Source organism: Cryptomeria japonica, chromosome 1, assembly GCF_030272615.1.
Source record: "Cryptomeria japonica chromosome 1, Sugi_1.0, whole genome shotgun sequence".
In the NCBI taxonomy this organism is placed as follows: domain Eukaryota; kingdom Viridiplantae; phylum Streptophyta; class Pinopsida; order Cupressales; family Cupressaceae; genus Cryptomeria; species Cryptomeria japonica.
The window spans coordinates 62,860,026-62,874,845 of NC_081405.1; the positions used below are offsets into that span (position 1 = coordinate 62,860,026).

Genomic DNA, 14,820 nt, shown 5'->3' on the forward strand with positions numbered 1-14,820 from the left:
CTATATACTCTCCTACAAGATATGTGACAACATATCATTTCGATTTGTGTCATATACATTCAAAGTAATGCTCAAGGTTTTAATATCACAGTGGAAGAAGATATGGCAATTTCAAATGATATTTATAATGACTTGCAATTATCATGATATTTTTTTTTATAATGAAATGATTTTCCTTGAAATGTCAATATCTCTCTTTCAATGTGAATATATTCAAATTTATTAATAAAAAATGTAAAATGTTTGATTTAGTCAAGTTATATTCAATATTTTGAACTAGAATTGTAAGTTTCAAAAACCAACAATCAATATTTACTAATCCTTTAATTGATTGCTACCAACTACACTTTCAATCCAACTACGCTTTCAACAATATTCTAATAACAAAAACTAATCCTTTTACAAATTATATATCATATTTACATATATAATATAATTTTTTAATATTAAACAACCCAATGTTAAAGTCAAAAGTGAAGATAAGAACCACACTAAAAGAAACAAATTGTATAATGATAAATAAAACCCAACCCATAACGTAGCGTATAAGTAACGAACCATCATTCCCTGTACTTAGAAGCTCCTCTTATTATTTTTGGGATTAAAAAAGTGATAATAATAATAATAATTAAAAATTAATAACAAGGCGCCCACAGGATTCGAACCCCTGTCCAATAATGAGACAATGCCTTACGTAAGAATGGATGAATGGATGTGAGATTAGCATGATGATCATCAGTATCACTGAATTCATGGACATGCATGCATGGGTTTGGCAAAGGAAAACGTCTGATAGGACCGAGGAGGAGAAAAGCTCCGCACGTGGGAGAATATGGGCTCTTTGGACAATGCCACGTGTCTCTCGAGGGACAGGACGTGGGAAATTGGAGGGAAGCAAGGATAAGGGTGAATTGACTAATCTTTCTAACGATTTTAATCCCTGTTAAAAAAGGAATTTAAAAGAAAAAAAGTTTTGACTGATTGGCTTTGCTTTCGTGGGCAGAGCACAAGGTGGTGCTTGTTAGTGGTGGAGCATAGCAAGTTTTCAAAGTGGGTATGGAGGGGCACTTGCACTTTCAGTTAGAGGGCCCAAATACTTGTTTCCGACTCCATCCAGTCTTATTGTTTGGAGGGTGAATTCGGGGCCCAATGTTAATGTGGGTGATGTTCCTTTGAAGACTGAATATGCTGGAGAGCTTTCATGAGGAACAAAATTGAAAAAGGGCCAAGTGGGCCGAATATTTTGAAGCTGTAAAATGCCTGGGATGATGTACAAAGCGCCTGGCTCTTTCCAAATGGCTTTATACAAGGTAAGCCGATTGACTTTTGATAGTTTGGTAAAAATACCAAAGTTTTGATGTTTAACCAATCTTAAGGCCTTTTGTAAGATAAGGAAGTTTTTTGGATGGTACTTGTTTGTTAAGGATCTGCGACAGAGCAGGGTTTGCTGTGTTGGGTGTCACTTGGTTCATGCATTTGAAGCATCTCATCCTCGTTCCAAGAATACCCATGGAATGTTATTTCTTTCAGTAAGCATCATCTGTTTTCTCTTTTTCATTCTTAACTCTAGTTTTGAGATGTGTGGGTATCCATGAGCTTTAAGATGGCCCTCTAATGCCATTTATGTAAAATTACAAAAACGAAGCTAGAGAAAGGCACTTGGGTGTCGCCCCGCTTCCCAACAACGGAATTGAAACAAGTGGTGATGTAATCTTGAAGGCTTGTCTGGATTCTAGACCTTTTGTTGGCCTTAAGCGTTGTCATCATATAAGAACACAATGCTCCACTGAACCTACGATGAAAGAAAAACCTAAAGCCAACCATAGAGATGTTTGTGAACCATTTGTCAAATAAAGTGTATCAGTATATACGGCGCCAGGGATCTGGGAAATGGCTTCTCCCTGCCCTTGGAGGTGCTCTGTGTTGTTCATACGGAGAACACCCACTCTCCGTTTTCTCATGCATTGCATCTTCTCTAGTTTTAGGTATTTATCTATGATGGGCTTCAAGTGGTCCTTTATTGCTGTTTTGAACAATAAATGGAACCAAATAAGAGAATATAACTTCAAGTTAGCACTTTGTCGGAAGAACAGTAATGTAAACCTGTATGCTGCAACTTATTCAATATTGAAGGCTTTACCAACAGACGTGGATTTCAAACCTCTTGATGATCTTAGAATTGTGTCATATAAGAATAGAATGGTCTACTTAATCCAAGAAGAGCAAAGAGGCTAAAACCAAATAAAGCGGTGAATGAATAGTTGGCTGAATTACGCCTTTTGTACTGGAAATGTAGAGTATAAGTGCACAGCATTAGTCATCTGGCTGATTGCTCTTTGTGACACTGTATTAGTCACAAGGCTTATTGCTAGCCACAATGATATAGCAAATAACTTTGCACGTTCCAGCCCCCTTTTTGTTTGGTGATGTGTAGGAAGGCAAATGTTTGTAAGCAATAAGAAACTTGAGCATGGGATTTTTGTACATCTTATTTCCAGATTCGATCTACATGATTGCTTTTTTCTTCCTCCTCTGAGGACTCAAAGGAAGGCCACCAGTTCTCTTAGAATTGGTTAGCATCTCATGTAGTACCCGGTTCAAATATTTTGGCCTACAAGTTCATGCTAGACTCATTTAAGGGGTTGAATGATATTGATCTTGCCTTGGACTACAGCTATTAAGAAGGTAGAAATGTTCTCTAGCTCCATAGCTCTTATTTTTGGTCCAACTTCCATTTAAGCAGCAACTCTAACTAGTGCTTAGCATCCTGAGTCTGCGTAATAACTTTTAAGTTACATTATATTATAATGAACACAATTTTGTGACTTATCTGGTATGTAGAGTGTTTCATTTCTTTTCTTCTGCACTGCCACTTTATTAAGCCCCCTTGTTAGTTTTCCTCAGCTATTGTACCAAAATGTAGGCAGATATGTGAAAGATCATGCTGGTTTATTTCAGCTATTGTACCAAAAATTAGGCAGATATGTGAAGGAGCATGCTTGTCATATGTAATTATAAATTTTACACAGCTAAAAACTTCATATGGAACTATTTTGAGAAAAAATGATGATGTAAATGTGGCGCTTTTTCTATTGGTGAAGTTGAATCTCTCACAAAGAGACCACCAGGGATCAAGCATTGCTGAGTGCATAAGCTTGACACCAGAAATGGTTGAGGCCAGGATCATGCCCCTGGCAAGTTTGGCGGAATGAATATATCTGTGTCTTTGAGGCTAAGCTGAAGGAGGTCAATTATTTATGCATCTGATGCCTATGCAATGTTAAAAGGTTCGGGATATTTATTTTCACAAGAAAAATGATGACGACAACCTTTAATGTATTCTATTCCAAACTAGTCTGTAGGACCCATCAAATTATGTATGCAGGCACTTTGCTCATATCTTTTCTGTAAAGTGTGATCTTCAAGTGGCCTTTGTTAATGGCAAACTCCACCATCTTTGGACTCATCCCAACTGATTCACTTTTCAGGATAGTTGCATGGATTGTCTGATGTTATACAGAATGGCGACTTACCTTTGAGATGTTCTATTATGTCTTAATTTTAAAGAAAAAATTATATTTCATTGATTATGAGATTTCTGAATGAAGAACTGACTACCTTGTTTTCAAGGGCCTATGAATGGAAAAGTTACCGTTAAACTTTTAGTGTTTGCAGTGAAAAGAAAATTAAAGTCAAAGTCTTAACATTGTATTATCATAGAAATCACTAATTAGGGTTGTTGAAGGAGCAGATATGGTCTTTTCCTTCACAGGTTGCTGGACCTTTCTGGGATGTCACAAAAGCATCCCTTTTCTGGATTGTTTATTGTTCAAACCTTTCTGAATGACTCTAAGATCCAATTATTTTGTTTTGAAGGGGCCCTTAGAATGGAAAAATACCATTCAGTATACAATGATTGCAAAGTCTGAAAATAAAAGCAAATTGAAGTTTAACATTTTTGTAATCAGGATTATCGAAGAAAGGTGGTCTTTTTTGTTCGGTGGTTGCTGAGCTTTTTGGGATGTCACAACAACAACTCTTTTATCTGCTATTTAAAAAGAAAATAGCAGTATCACAAGGCTTTGTTTCTGAAGTTGTGGAAGTCCTAAATGCAGGAAAGTGTTTCTTGCTTTTAGATGTGTAACAGTTACTTTGTCCAAAACTTAAAATACGGAGATCTTTGGAACTGTTTTATGGTTTACCCCAACAGATGAAGGGAATCATGCCATTTTTGTTGCTGGATTTTAGGTTGATTTAGTGTGTTGTCTATTAAGACTGAACCATAACAGGCATACTGTCTGACCCAATGTTTTTCTTTGCTTATTTGATAACTCTTTATTCATCCCACTTTTCTCTCAATTCCTTGAATTATATGGAGATATGGACTAATGTCATTGTGAGGGACAAACATGTAGCATCGTATTAACAAGAGTCAGTGAGTCCTAAACTGGGCCAGTTACTGCAAGTTTACAGATCTCACTTGCATCCTTGATGGAGTCTTCTTGTTGGGACTCCAAAGGAAAACAGAAACGGAAGAAAAACAATCAAAAAGTAAAAAAACATTGAAACCAATTCTTTATATATTATGTTTTTCGAGAAATTGCACAGACCAAGCCTAAGTCCAAAAATTGGTAAGCTGAGTTTGTGCTGGGTCTGAGTTTACTATATATAGCATGCACGAAAAAAGCAAAATAGCACAGTTTCACTGCCATTGCATATTAATTGCCACACTATAACAGTTATATTATCACCTGAATGTATAAAACACATTTACATTATGGTTGCTGCTAAAACTGAATTGTCTTTTTGGTTTTTCATTCTGGTCATTATACATTACGTGCTTTGGTTTATCACTGTTTGCAGTTTTTTTTTCCTCATCTCACTACCATATCTTTTGCACAAATTCACTTAACTATTTTGATGACGTTGTCCTCCCTCAGATCCTTTGAATTTTCTGAGGCTGGGTTTTCATGCAGGTTAGAGACATTGTCACCCTCCAAGTTTTCCCAACTAAGTGGTGTGTTATGCTTTTGTCGATAAAGTACTTCGAATAATGTCATCATGGAGATTGTGGAAGGTCTTGTGTCTACATCATGGTTTCATCTTCTCAAGTGTGTGTGCTGTGCTTTGGATTACTACAAGCAAGTCTGTTCTTTGTTTCTGCTACAATGATTTTGGCTGATTAATTGATATTTGGTGTGCAGAAAAATAATATATTATTAAAGGTTCATAGGTTGAAGGATAAGTCTAAGGAAGGATAAAGCATTGAAATTTCAATTGCTTATACAACCTAGTTGGTGTAATTTTGGCCCTAGTAGAGTTTAGGTCTTGAGTCTTACTCTTAATGACTAAGAGGCTGGAATCTGTCATAACGTGTGGGGGGCTGATGTAGGACCATTTATAGGTCTTCTGCAACACCATGCATTAGAAACATAAATTTAGTGCCATTAAGGATGCATTTTTAATTTTAGTTGCTAGCGACCAATAGAGTGCAATAGTGGTAATGCTATCGCACAGGTCAATTACCTATTCTCTACGTGGTATATAGATACATATTAAAATTAATCTATATATTTTTATATGATAGTTTGGCCACAACATATCAAAAGGTAAGAGCATTTGCATGAAGGAAGTTGAAGATAGTATGGAAAATGGAGTCAATTCTTCATACCTTTTACCTTTATCATTCTTGTGGATCATTTTTTGTTTTTTGGTTTAGAGATTATGTCTACTAACTTATAGTACATATATAGGCTTCCATACATAGACTAAAAACATGAGACTAGGTAAGCTATAATTTGAGAAATTTTGCAAACATAGGAGAATGCATATTTACAAAAGAATCTTAAAAAACATGGATGATAAGTCCTAAATAATCGATAAGTGCTAACTTACTAAGTGGTTTTCATTCATTCATAATTTTGTAGATTAAAAAATGTTGAAACACAATTGCAAATCATTTATTATTCATTATATCATCATACTTAATAATATCATTTTTTTAATTTCATAGTTATAACCTATGGCCCTTAGGTATGTCTTTCTAGCATTTTTTAGACCCATCTCCTACAAGAAACGTTTCCAAGATGTAGGGATGGGTTGGAAATGTCCCCCGACTATCCTTGACTTGCAAATAGAGAAAGGAAATGTCTCTAGGACATTGATTTTTTTGCTCGAAATCTTTTGAAACAAGAGAGGATAACTACAAATTTAATTGAAAAGAAATTATACCAACCCTAAGCCTAAAATAGATAAAAAACAAACTCATTTTGCCATTTTACAATTTTTGAAGGCAAAGAAGAATATTGTGAGAAGTGAAGAGAATATCAATGTGAAGAAGGCAAGAGAGGATAACCAATATGCCATTTGAGGTATAAGTTTGCTATCCATTGTTCGTTTGCAATTTTTTTTAGTCAAAGTTTCAAATGCACGGGTTTTTTTTGTTTTGTTTATATTTCTTATAATTTTGCACTTGTTGCTGTGTTTTAAGTTTTAAAAAATAAAAATAAAACATTGAGTAGTAGTGAGATAACAAGCATAAAGAGATTCAAATTCATCAAACAAGCCATAGAGGTGCTATTGGGGGTACTCTTGGGAATGGGAGTGTTGTAGGGATTATCAATTCATATAGCCCATTTGAATGCCCCTATGAACCCCCTTTTAGTTTTTGGAAAGGGTCCATTCAATCGTATAAAACCTTATTTACAAATTGCAATGGACATAGACAAAGACAAGAAAAGTATTCAAGGGGGAGTAGAGTTTGGCTCTGTCATTTGTGCAACAAGGATTATAGGGGCAGCTACACAAAGGTTGACTCTCATCATTTGTGCATATGCCAATAGAGACTATGCAAGCTAGTATACCCATTGTTGACATAAACCATGGATGTTGAGAGTCAAAGAGAAGAAGGTTCTATCAAGGGAAAGTGAAGAGTTTCTAGTGTTGTAGAGATGTTCAAATGCAATCATAGGAAGAGGTAGACTCTTTGATTGTGAATATTCCTATGTCAATGTTGTACAATCTCTTGTGGCATGTTCTCCCTATTTCAAACAAATGTTCAAAGATGCAATTGTTGTTAGTCCCTCGTTTGCCTCCCTTTCAAGAATATAAACTATGAACTAACCTTTGGGATATAGAGTATTTTAACCTTTGCAATATAGAGCATTCTAAGATGAGTGTTGGTGATGAAAGACGAGTCAAACTTTAATGTGGATGAGTTGCTTTATGATTACGTATGTGTGGATTGATATTAGATGTTGACCACCTATCAATATAATTGTCACATGTTTAGTTGACTTATTTTCTTAGAGCTAGTGATTGTTCAAGCAAGAGGAACGATGCAAATTTTCAATTTCAGATTTTCAAGGACACCATAGAGGAGTTGGGCCCTCTAATGTTGTATAGTTGGTGGTGGTAATTGATTCAATCCATGTATGTATGATAGATGGCTTGATGTTAGAGAGTGTTTAAAAGCATTTTTTTTTGACTCCATGTTGTGTTCATGCATTGAACAACGTGAAAGATATTGGGAAGATATATTGGCTGAAGACAATGATGGTAGAAGTTTGAGACATGTAGATGTTTATTTGCGATTGGTCACTACTCTCTCTCTCTTCAAGACTTTTTTGAGGAAGGAATTTCTCAAGTTTGTGGATGCTAGATATGTGAGTTATTATATTTTGATAGAGAGGGTGCATGATGTGCAAGAGCCTCTACAATTAATGATGGTTAATTGCGGAGTGGGGTAGATGACACAAAACAAACATGATTGGAGGAAAAAGAGTGAAGCAAAAGATCATTGATGATGGTTGGTAGTCCACAATGAGATGAGAAATTTTTCAATTTTTTTCATTGATAAAGTGAGGGGTAAGGCAGTCTCTCATTTTAAATATTTTTTTATGTCTATGGTAGCAAAAATGTTTACATCTTTTGCAGCAACATGGTTCCGCGTCATCAACCACTTGCAAATAATTTCTACAACAGCTAACATCTTTTGTAGCAATATGGTTTCACTTTGTCAACCACTTGCTAGTCACTTTTGTAACATTAACATTGTTTCTAGTAAGTTGTGTGTAACTCAGCAGCTTTGTGGATGCACTTCATTAGCACTAAAACGTCAGCAACATCAAAGTTCACTTAGTATGCCACTTGTAAGTCTCTTTTGTCTTAACTTATTCTATGGCAACATGGTTTCACTTTGTGAACCACTTGCAAGTCACATTTAAATCAAACTAATATCTTCTAGAACAACATGATTTTATTTTTAAATTTTTGATTTATTAATGTTTCTAACTTGTAAATTACTTTCATTCTTTGCAGTAGTGTTGTGATGTTTTTTTTAATAGATTAGCCAAAAAAATGAAATATGTAAAAATAAATGCTAAAATGGAAACATGGAAACTAAGTTGCCGGTATGGGTACGTGGGTACGGTATGCTGGTATGACAATTTTTTTAGGGGGGGCTGGGTACGTATGGGTACGTCCGTACAAAAAAATGTAAAAATCATAAATATATACATATATATAGTCTAATAAGTAGAAACAAAAATTAAATTTAGAATCCCACATATCATCCATATGCTAAACAAACTTGGAACTATCATATATGATTCATATTGATATAACTATAACAAAATTACAAATTTACTATAAGTCTAATCTAATATGAAATATCCATTTGTCAAACTTTGAATGTTATGATGGATATTGAATTCATTGTTCATTGGCTCAACCGTTCAACAATAAAATGACACAACTAATAATCAGCAATAGCATCATATGGGTCACTAGGAAGATCAAGATCAACATCATCATTGACATTAGATGATGTAGGTAGAGTGCTAGAACCACATGCAGCCTCACTGCCACTTGCACTAGCAGCACATTGGCTATCAGACTCCCCAGAAAGTAAAGATTGTGTGGCAGCCGAAAAATCCAAATCAGTTCGCTCTGGATCTACATCCCAAAACTTTGTGCTCCCATCCTTATACTCATTTTGTTTATGAGTAAGAAGGCGCAAGTTTGAATGCACATAAACGAGCTCTTCCGCCTTACTTGCTGCCAGTCGGTTGCGTTTCACTGAGTGGATAAAGGAGTATGTGCTCCAATTTCGCTCAGATGAAGAGGAACTAGCAACCTATTGAATAATTGACACAAAGTGAGAGGGTGACAATTATAAAATAGTAAAAAATCTAAATTTAGAGAGCAATAAAAATTAAGAAACTTACTTGCGATAAAACTTTGATTGCAAGAGTTTGAAGGTTTGGTGATGTATGGCCATTGAGGTACCACCAAGCATGAGAATCCTTTTTATACTTGTCACGGAGAGCGGAAACACTTTGACCATTGGAGGCTACAAAATCAGCAAACTCACTTGTCATTAAATCCTCCATTTCAGAATCGGGGAAGAGTTTGGTAAGTGCTGTCCTACACCCTTCACTGACTTCTGAATCTCTATATGGTGGTACCCTTGATGGCTTAGCAAGCATTTCATCACTATAAAATTTGGGAGTCAATGCAAATGCAAGAAGATGTAGTGGGGTGGTCATTTTGTTCCACCGCTCAACACAAATTGATTGAACCTCTTTGAAGAAAGTTTCTTCGGGATCTTGCTCTTTTGCATTGATGATGGCTTTCATTTTCTCAATCATCGAGTCAATGCCATCATATACCTCTCCCAAACATGGGTGATCCATGTGAGTATAACGGATCATACTCATGATGGGCTCAGTGAAACTCAAAAGATATTCCACTCGATCCCACCAAGTGTCATCTAGGATCATGCGCTTTACATTTGCTGCCCTTTCAGTATTGGATTGCCTCCATAGGGACCAACTTTGACTAATTACCATGCTAGCAAGTGGTTGTCACACCTTCACAAGTCGCCTCAAGACGATTGTGTTGGATGCAAATCGAGTCTCGGCAACCTATTAAAAAATAAAAAATAAAAATTAGAATACAAAGAAGACATGATAAAAAAATAAAAATTAAGTAACCATCAAAGTGAAATGTAGATTTTAAAAATTGAAGTGTTTCAATTACCTTTAGCAACTCCAACTGTGAAAATGATCTAAAAATGGCCTGTGACATGTTATGGTTTGTGATGAACATTTGGATCTCTTCAGCCTCAACATAAATTTGTTTGATCCAATGTATTTTCCTGCCTATCCATTGTAGCATGAGGTTGAGAGAGTGGACAGCACAAGGTGTCCAAAATATGTGTTCAAACCGTGTCTCAATCAACATACCTGCAGCTCTACAATTCTTTGCATTGTCCGTTATTACTTGGACAACATTTTGAGGTCCCACATCCTGAATGCATTGTATAAGGATGTTAGCAATAAATTGTGCATCCTTCACCTATCCCTCACAATCCACAGCTTTCAGAAACATTGCCCCTTTAGGGCACACTGCAATTACATTAATTAATGGCCGATTTTTGGTATCCTTCCATCCATCTGAAATGATGGACACCCCTGTTTGTTTCCATGAATTTCTAATGGGAGCCAATGCATTGTCTATGTTTTTTACCTCCTTTGCTAGTAAGGTGCTACGCACCTTCTCATAACCTGGCCCTGTGCACCCTTGTGGAGCCTCATTTACCTTTCTCAACATATCTTGCCAATATGGTGATCGTACCACATTAAATGACAAACCGTTTGCATATAGACATCTTCCAACGGATTGATCTGCAATCTCTCTAGCATCATTCTTAAATGCTCTCTCTAATGGTCCCCCGTTTCTCTTCACAATAACAGGTTCTTCACTAATTGGGTCCAAGAACGGGTGGCTCTCTACCACGATATCAGGAAAATCGCTATAAGATGGAGAAGTAGGGGGCCTCTTTGATTTACTTCCTCTTCCTGTCAACAAAGGATGGTTTGAGGCACGACCAACTCTTGCATCTGCTTCCTCTTGCTCTCTAATATATCCTACTATTTCTTGAGGTGACATCCCATTTCCATCCTTTCCTAGACATGGTTTGATTCCTTGTTGGGGAATGGCACAAAAATGGGCTTTGACACGACTGTAGGAGCTAGTTTTTTTCGTACTACAGAAGTTGCATATCCATAAAAATGTTCCACCACCTTTTACTTGGTCTATTATTTTGACATATTTCCATAAAGGTGAATTTGGGTCAGTTTTGAAAGTCCGTTGAGGAGTAGAGCTAGTAGTCGTTGCCATTATGATTTCTACAACAAATTAAAAAATAATTATTAATATTTAATAAATTAATAGTAAACAATAGATTCTAAATGTTAAATATATAAAATTAAATTTAATAATTTATTTAAAATGAAAGTAATTAAATTTTAATTTTTAATTACAAAATTTATTATAGACTATAGTTTGTTTAATAGTTTGTTAAATTGTTTGTTATCATTTAACAAACAATTTAACAAACTATTAAACAAACTATAGTCTATAATAAATTTTGTAATTAAAAATTAAAATTTAATTACTTTCATTTTAAATAAATTATTAAATTTAATTTTATATAAACTATTAAATAAACTATAATAAAATTTAACAAACTAATAAATTTATTTAAAAACTATAATAAAATTTAATTATTTATCAAACTATGATAATTATTTTAACAAACTTTAATAAAATTTAAAATTTAAAACCTGCAGGGAAGCCCGAAAAAATGGAGGATGCGTCGGAAAGAATGGGCGCTGGTCGTCGGCCGTCCCCCTCCTGCCTGGCACCTCCCGTCTCGCCTCTCTGTGCCGTCGTCGCGCCTTCGTCCCGCCTCCTGCCCTAGCGCCTCCTCTCACCTCTGTTGTCGTGCCTCCTCTCTCACCTGCGTTTTTCGGTTTTCCTTTCACTGTTTCGCGTGGAATGGTTTCGTGTTTTTTAACTTTTAGCTTTGCTTTAGGGTTTAAAACGTGAAAAGACATGATTCGACCCGTGAAAAAACCCTCAAAATTTGTGACCGATGCGGATTCGTAAAAAAAACCCTATGGAATCGCCACGTCTACACCGGATGCGTCTGTAATCATGACTCCAAAAACGGATACGTTTCAGGAGGCAAAAATCAGTACCTTGTCCGAATCCACAGGGATTCCGGGGCGAATCCGAATCCGATACGTATCGTATCCGGATTTGGGGGCAAAACCTGAAGTACCGGTAACTTAGCATGGAAATGATATTTATATTGATTTGATGAAATCACATTATAAAATATCTGTAACGTCCCCTTTCTAGACAGTCATAAGAAGATATGTTGTTAGCCGGTTTTTTCCATGGTCCCAAGGGCTAACCAGGACACAAAAGGGATCTAGGTGGATTTTGGCCTAGGCAATTTCTGTTTGAGGCCAAACCGAGTTCGTTTGATGGGGTTTTTGAAGGACTTACCATTTATAGTAAGTCAGCTATGGGTAGTGATTCCGTATTTTTCAGTATTGGACTTGGAGCGTTTTGTCGAGATCTTTCCAATGAGCTATTGCATAGGGTTTGATGTAGAGACCATAAAGGTGGTTGGAAAGTCACAAATCAACAAACAAAATCAGATTGCAAGATATCAAGGCATATCTCTTGGTTCAAGTCAATGAGCCATTCACTAGGCATCTCAACCCTTAACCCGGTTTCTACAAAATTGACACAACTCCACAAAATGATGAGGAACCCTTGGGGCAGGCTTAAAAAGTGTTTGAAGACACCAATAACATCCCTCCATGAGCAGTGGTACAACCCCAACATGCTTCCTTCTATGGTTTGCTTTGGGAGGGTACATACATCCTACTAGCCTACTCAGGGGGTCTTTGGGCAATAACTTACAAACCACTGATCACAAAATTATAAGGAGACTCTTCTTAGACACCTACTGAGATGTATGACAACATATGTGAACCCTACCCTAGGTTCCTTCAAAACAAAATGCTCAAAACTGAAACTGTCACTGTTTTAGGGGCTCAAATAGCCCTATTTTCCAAAGCATCCACCCTCAAAAGTCACACCACTTCACAACCAGTGGTCTAAACATGTGTGGTTCTATTATGCCAAACCAAGGATTTCACAGGTTTCCAGTGCTCAAACCCCATAAATTTGACCCAGCACTCCAATTTGCACTCAAAATCACAATTTCTAGGTCTGTCACATAGAGATGACAGACCTAGGGCTTGCCATATCTCATTCCAAACACCTCCATTTGACCTGCAACCGGTTTCATCTTCAAGAGGACTCCTAACAGTAACATTCCACTAGGAATTAGATTTTTCCAACGGTGGAATGTGAAGCTACATGCATTTTAGTGTCCAAACCCTATATAGTTAGGGTTTTGGACTGTTTTTAGTAAAAGTTCAATAACTCGCTCAAAACTTAATAGAATTACACCAAACCACCGTCAAATGAAAGGTAGTTCACCCGTCTATCCAACCATGTCAGCCTCCAGACAGTACAGTATGCTGTCCGTATGCACCAAGCCCGAGATTAGCAAATTAGCAAGAAATTGCAAGAAAATAGAGATAGTTTTTATTGAAACTTCTACCAAACTTACAAATCAACCTTGCCTCAACTTGGGGGAGGCTATTTATACCCACTCAGACCTTTTCCAACTGTTCCCAACTGATTTTTGAATGGGTAACTATTGGAACTCAAGTATGCATTAGAAAGTTGAAAAAGTTGACAAGCAACTTTAGCAACTTCTACAATTTTTTTGATCTTCAATACATCTGACTCAAAAACTTCACACCTACCCCTAAAACATGTCAAAATAGACCATATGACACCAATTACATCATTTCCACTCATTTGAACACACTTGGAGTGGTTTGCCAATGTTGACCAATCAGGACCTTGCAGGACTATATGACTCAAATGGCATCAAAGGCCTTACAAATTGATTTGAGGTGATTACAAATGGATTGAAATGACAACAAATGGTCCTTAGGACCTTATTACAACTTGACACAACACCAAAACAAGAAATCATGACAAAAAGCCTTTATAAGGCATCAATATGACCAAGGTGCTCCTGCACCAGGGTTTTCCGAGATCGATTGATATTTTATTTTAATGCCTAAAGTTGATGTTGTATTTATAAAGTGACTATTAAATTAAAAGTCCATGTTTATTATAAAGTCACTTTATTATTTTTAAGTTGTTTTGAAAAGTGTTCTTTCCTAGGTTGGACGCTTCATGTGATTACATGGGCCTCAAATCACTTGAGGGTAAAAACTAATAAAATATTGTTAATGTTTAATCCTATATTGCATATGCTGGGAAATCAACCCCCAAGGAGAGGATATATATTAGCCTTCAGCTGGGACGTACAATCATGTTTTTGGTTGGAGGAAATTCATGTGTATCTATAGGAGTTAATTCAAGGGTTTGTGAGGACGTTCACCCTCATAAGCAACACTTTCCATGCTATTGCAAGATATAGTCTGGAGGGTTCTTGGTGTTTCCACACAGGGAATACAGCTGTGCTAAAACGTATGCTTCAGATTTCCAGGTTTGCTGACATTGGTACTTTTCTTGGCTTGTGAGGCGACTTGGGAGAGGAAAATTCTCAGTTTTTAATCATCTATTCCATACTGTGCCGGGCTGCACTTCCACTGCTGGCCGTACCAGTTCTGCTGGGGCCGTACTTCTCTATTGGCTGCCTATAATCCAGACGCCATTCATTATCAGACTGGGGGTTCAAGTTAAGATTGCTATCGCTGAGTTTGAAGGGGTTGAACATTCAATTCAGAGGCATTTCTAAATTCTGTCCTTGAGTTATTTGCTGGTTGTTTCTACACCTGACTGATCATGACAGCGCCTAGGGTTGCTGGAGCTGATTATGTATTCAGAATTTCTGTGTTTGAAGACAGC

The 14,820-nt window shown here is 36.5% G+C and overlaps 2 protein-coding genes across 3 annotated transcripts in view; one reads left to right on the forward strand and one right to left on the reverse strand.

Annotated features, from left to right (window-relative positions):
- LOC131856359 (uncharacterized) overlaps positions 1–9,396 on the reverse strand; it is a 27,431-nt gene extending 18,035 nt beyond the window's left edge. Inside the window, exons 1-2 of the mRNA XM_059208122.1 lie at positions 9,228–9,396; positions 8,819–9,136 (exon numbers count right to left, since the gene is read on the reverse strand). Coding sequence (XP_059064105.1) covers positions 8,819–9,136; positions 9,228–9,392 — 483 coding nt within the window. The 5' untranslated portion in view covers positions 9,393–9,396. The remainder of the gene's footprint in view (positions 1–8,818; positions 9,137–9,227) is intronic.
- The window catches only part of LOC131063229 (uncharacterized), a 27,124-nt gene continuing 13,247 nt past the window's right edge, over positions 944–14,820 (forward strand). The window contains exons 1-2 of one of the 2 annotated variants that reach the window (XM_057997033.2): positions 944–1,310; positions 1,425–1,529. The gene's annotated coding sequence lies outside the window, so the exon portion shown is untranslated. The remainder of the gene's footprint in view (positions 1,311–1,424; positions 1,530–14,820) is intronic. The other variant, XM_057997032.2, reaches the window with a different exon arrangement.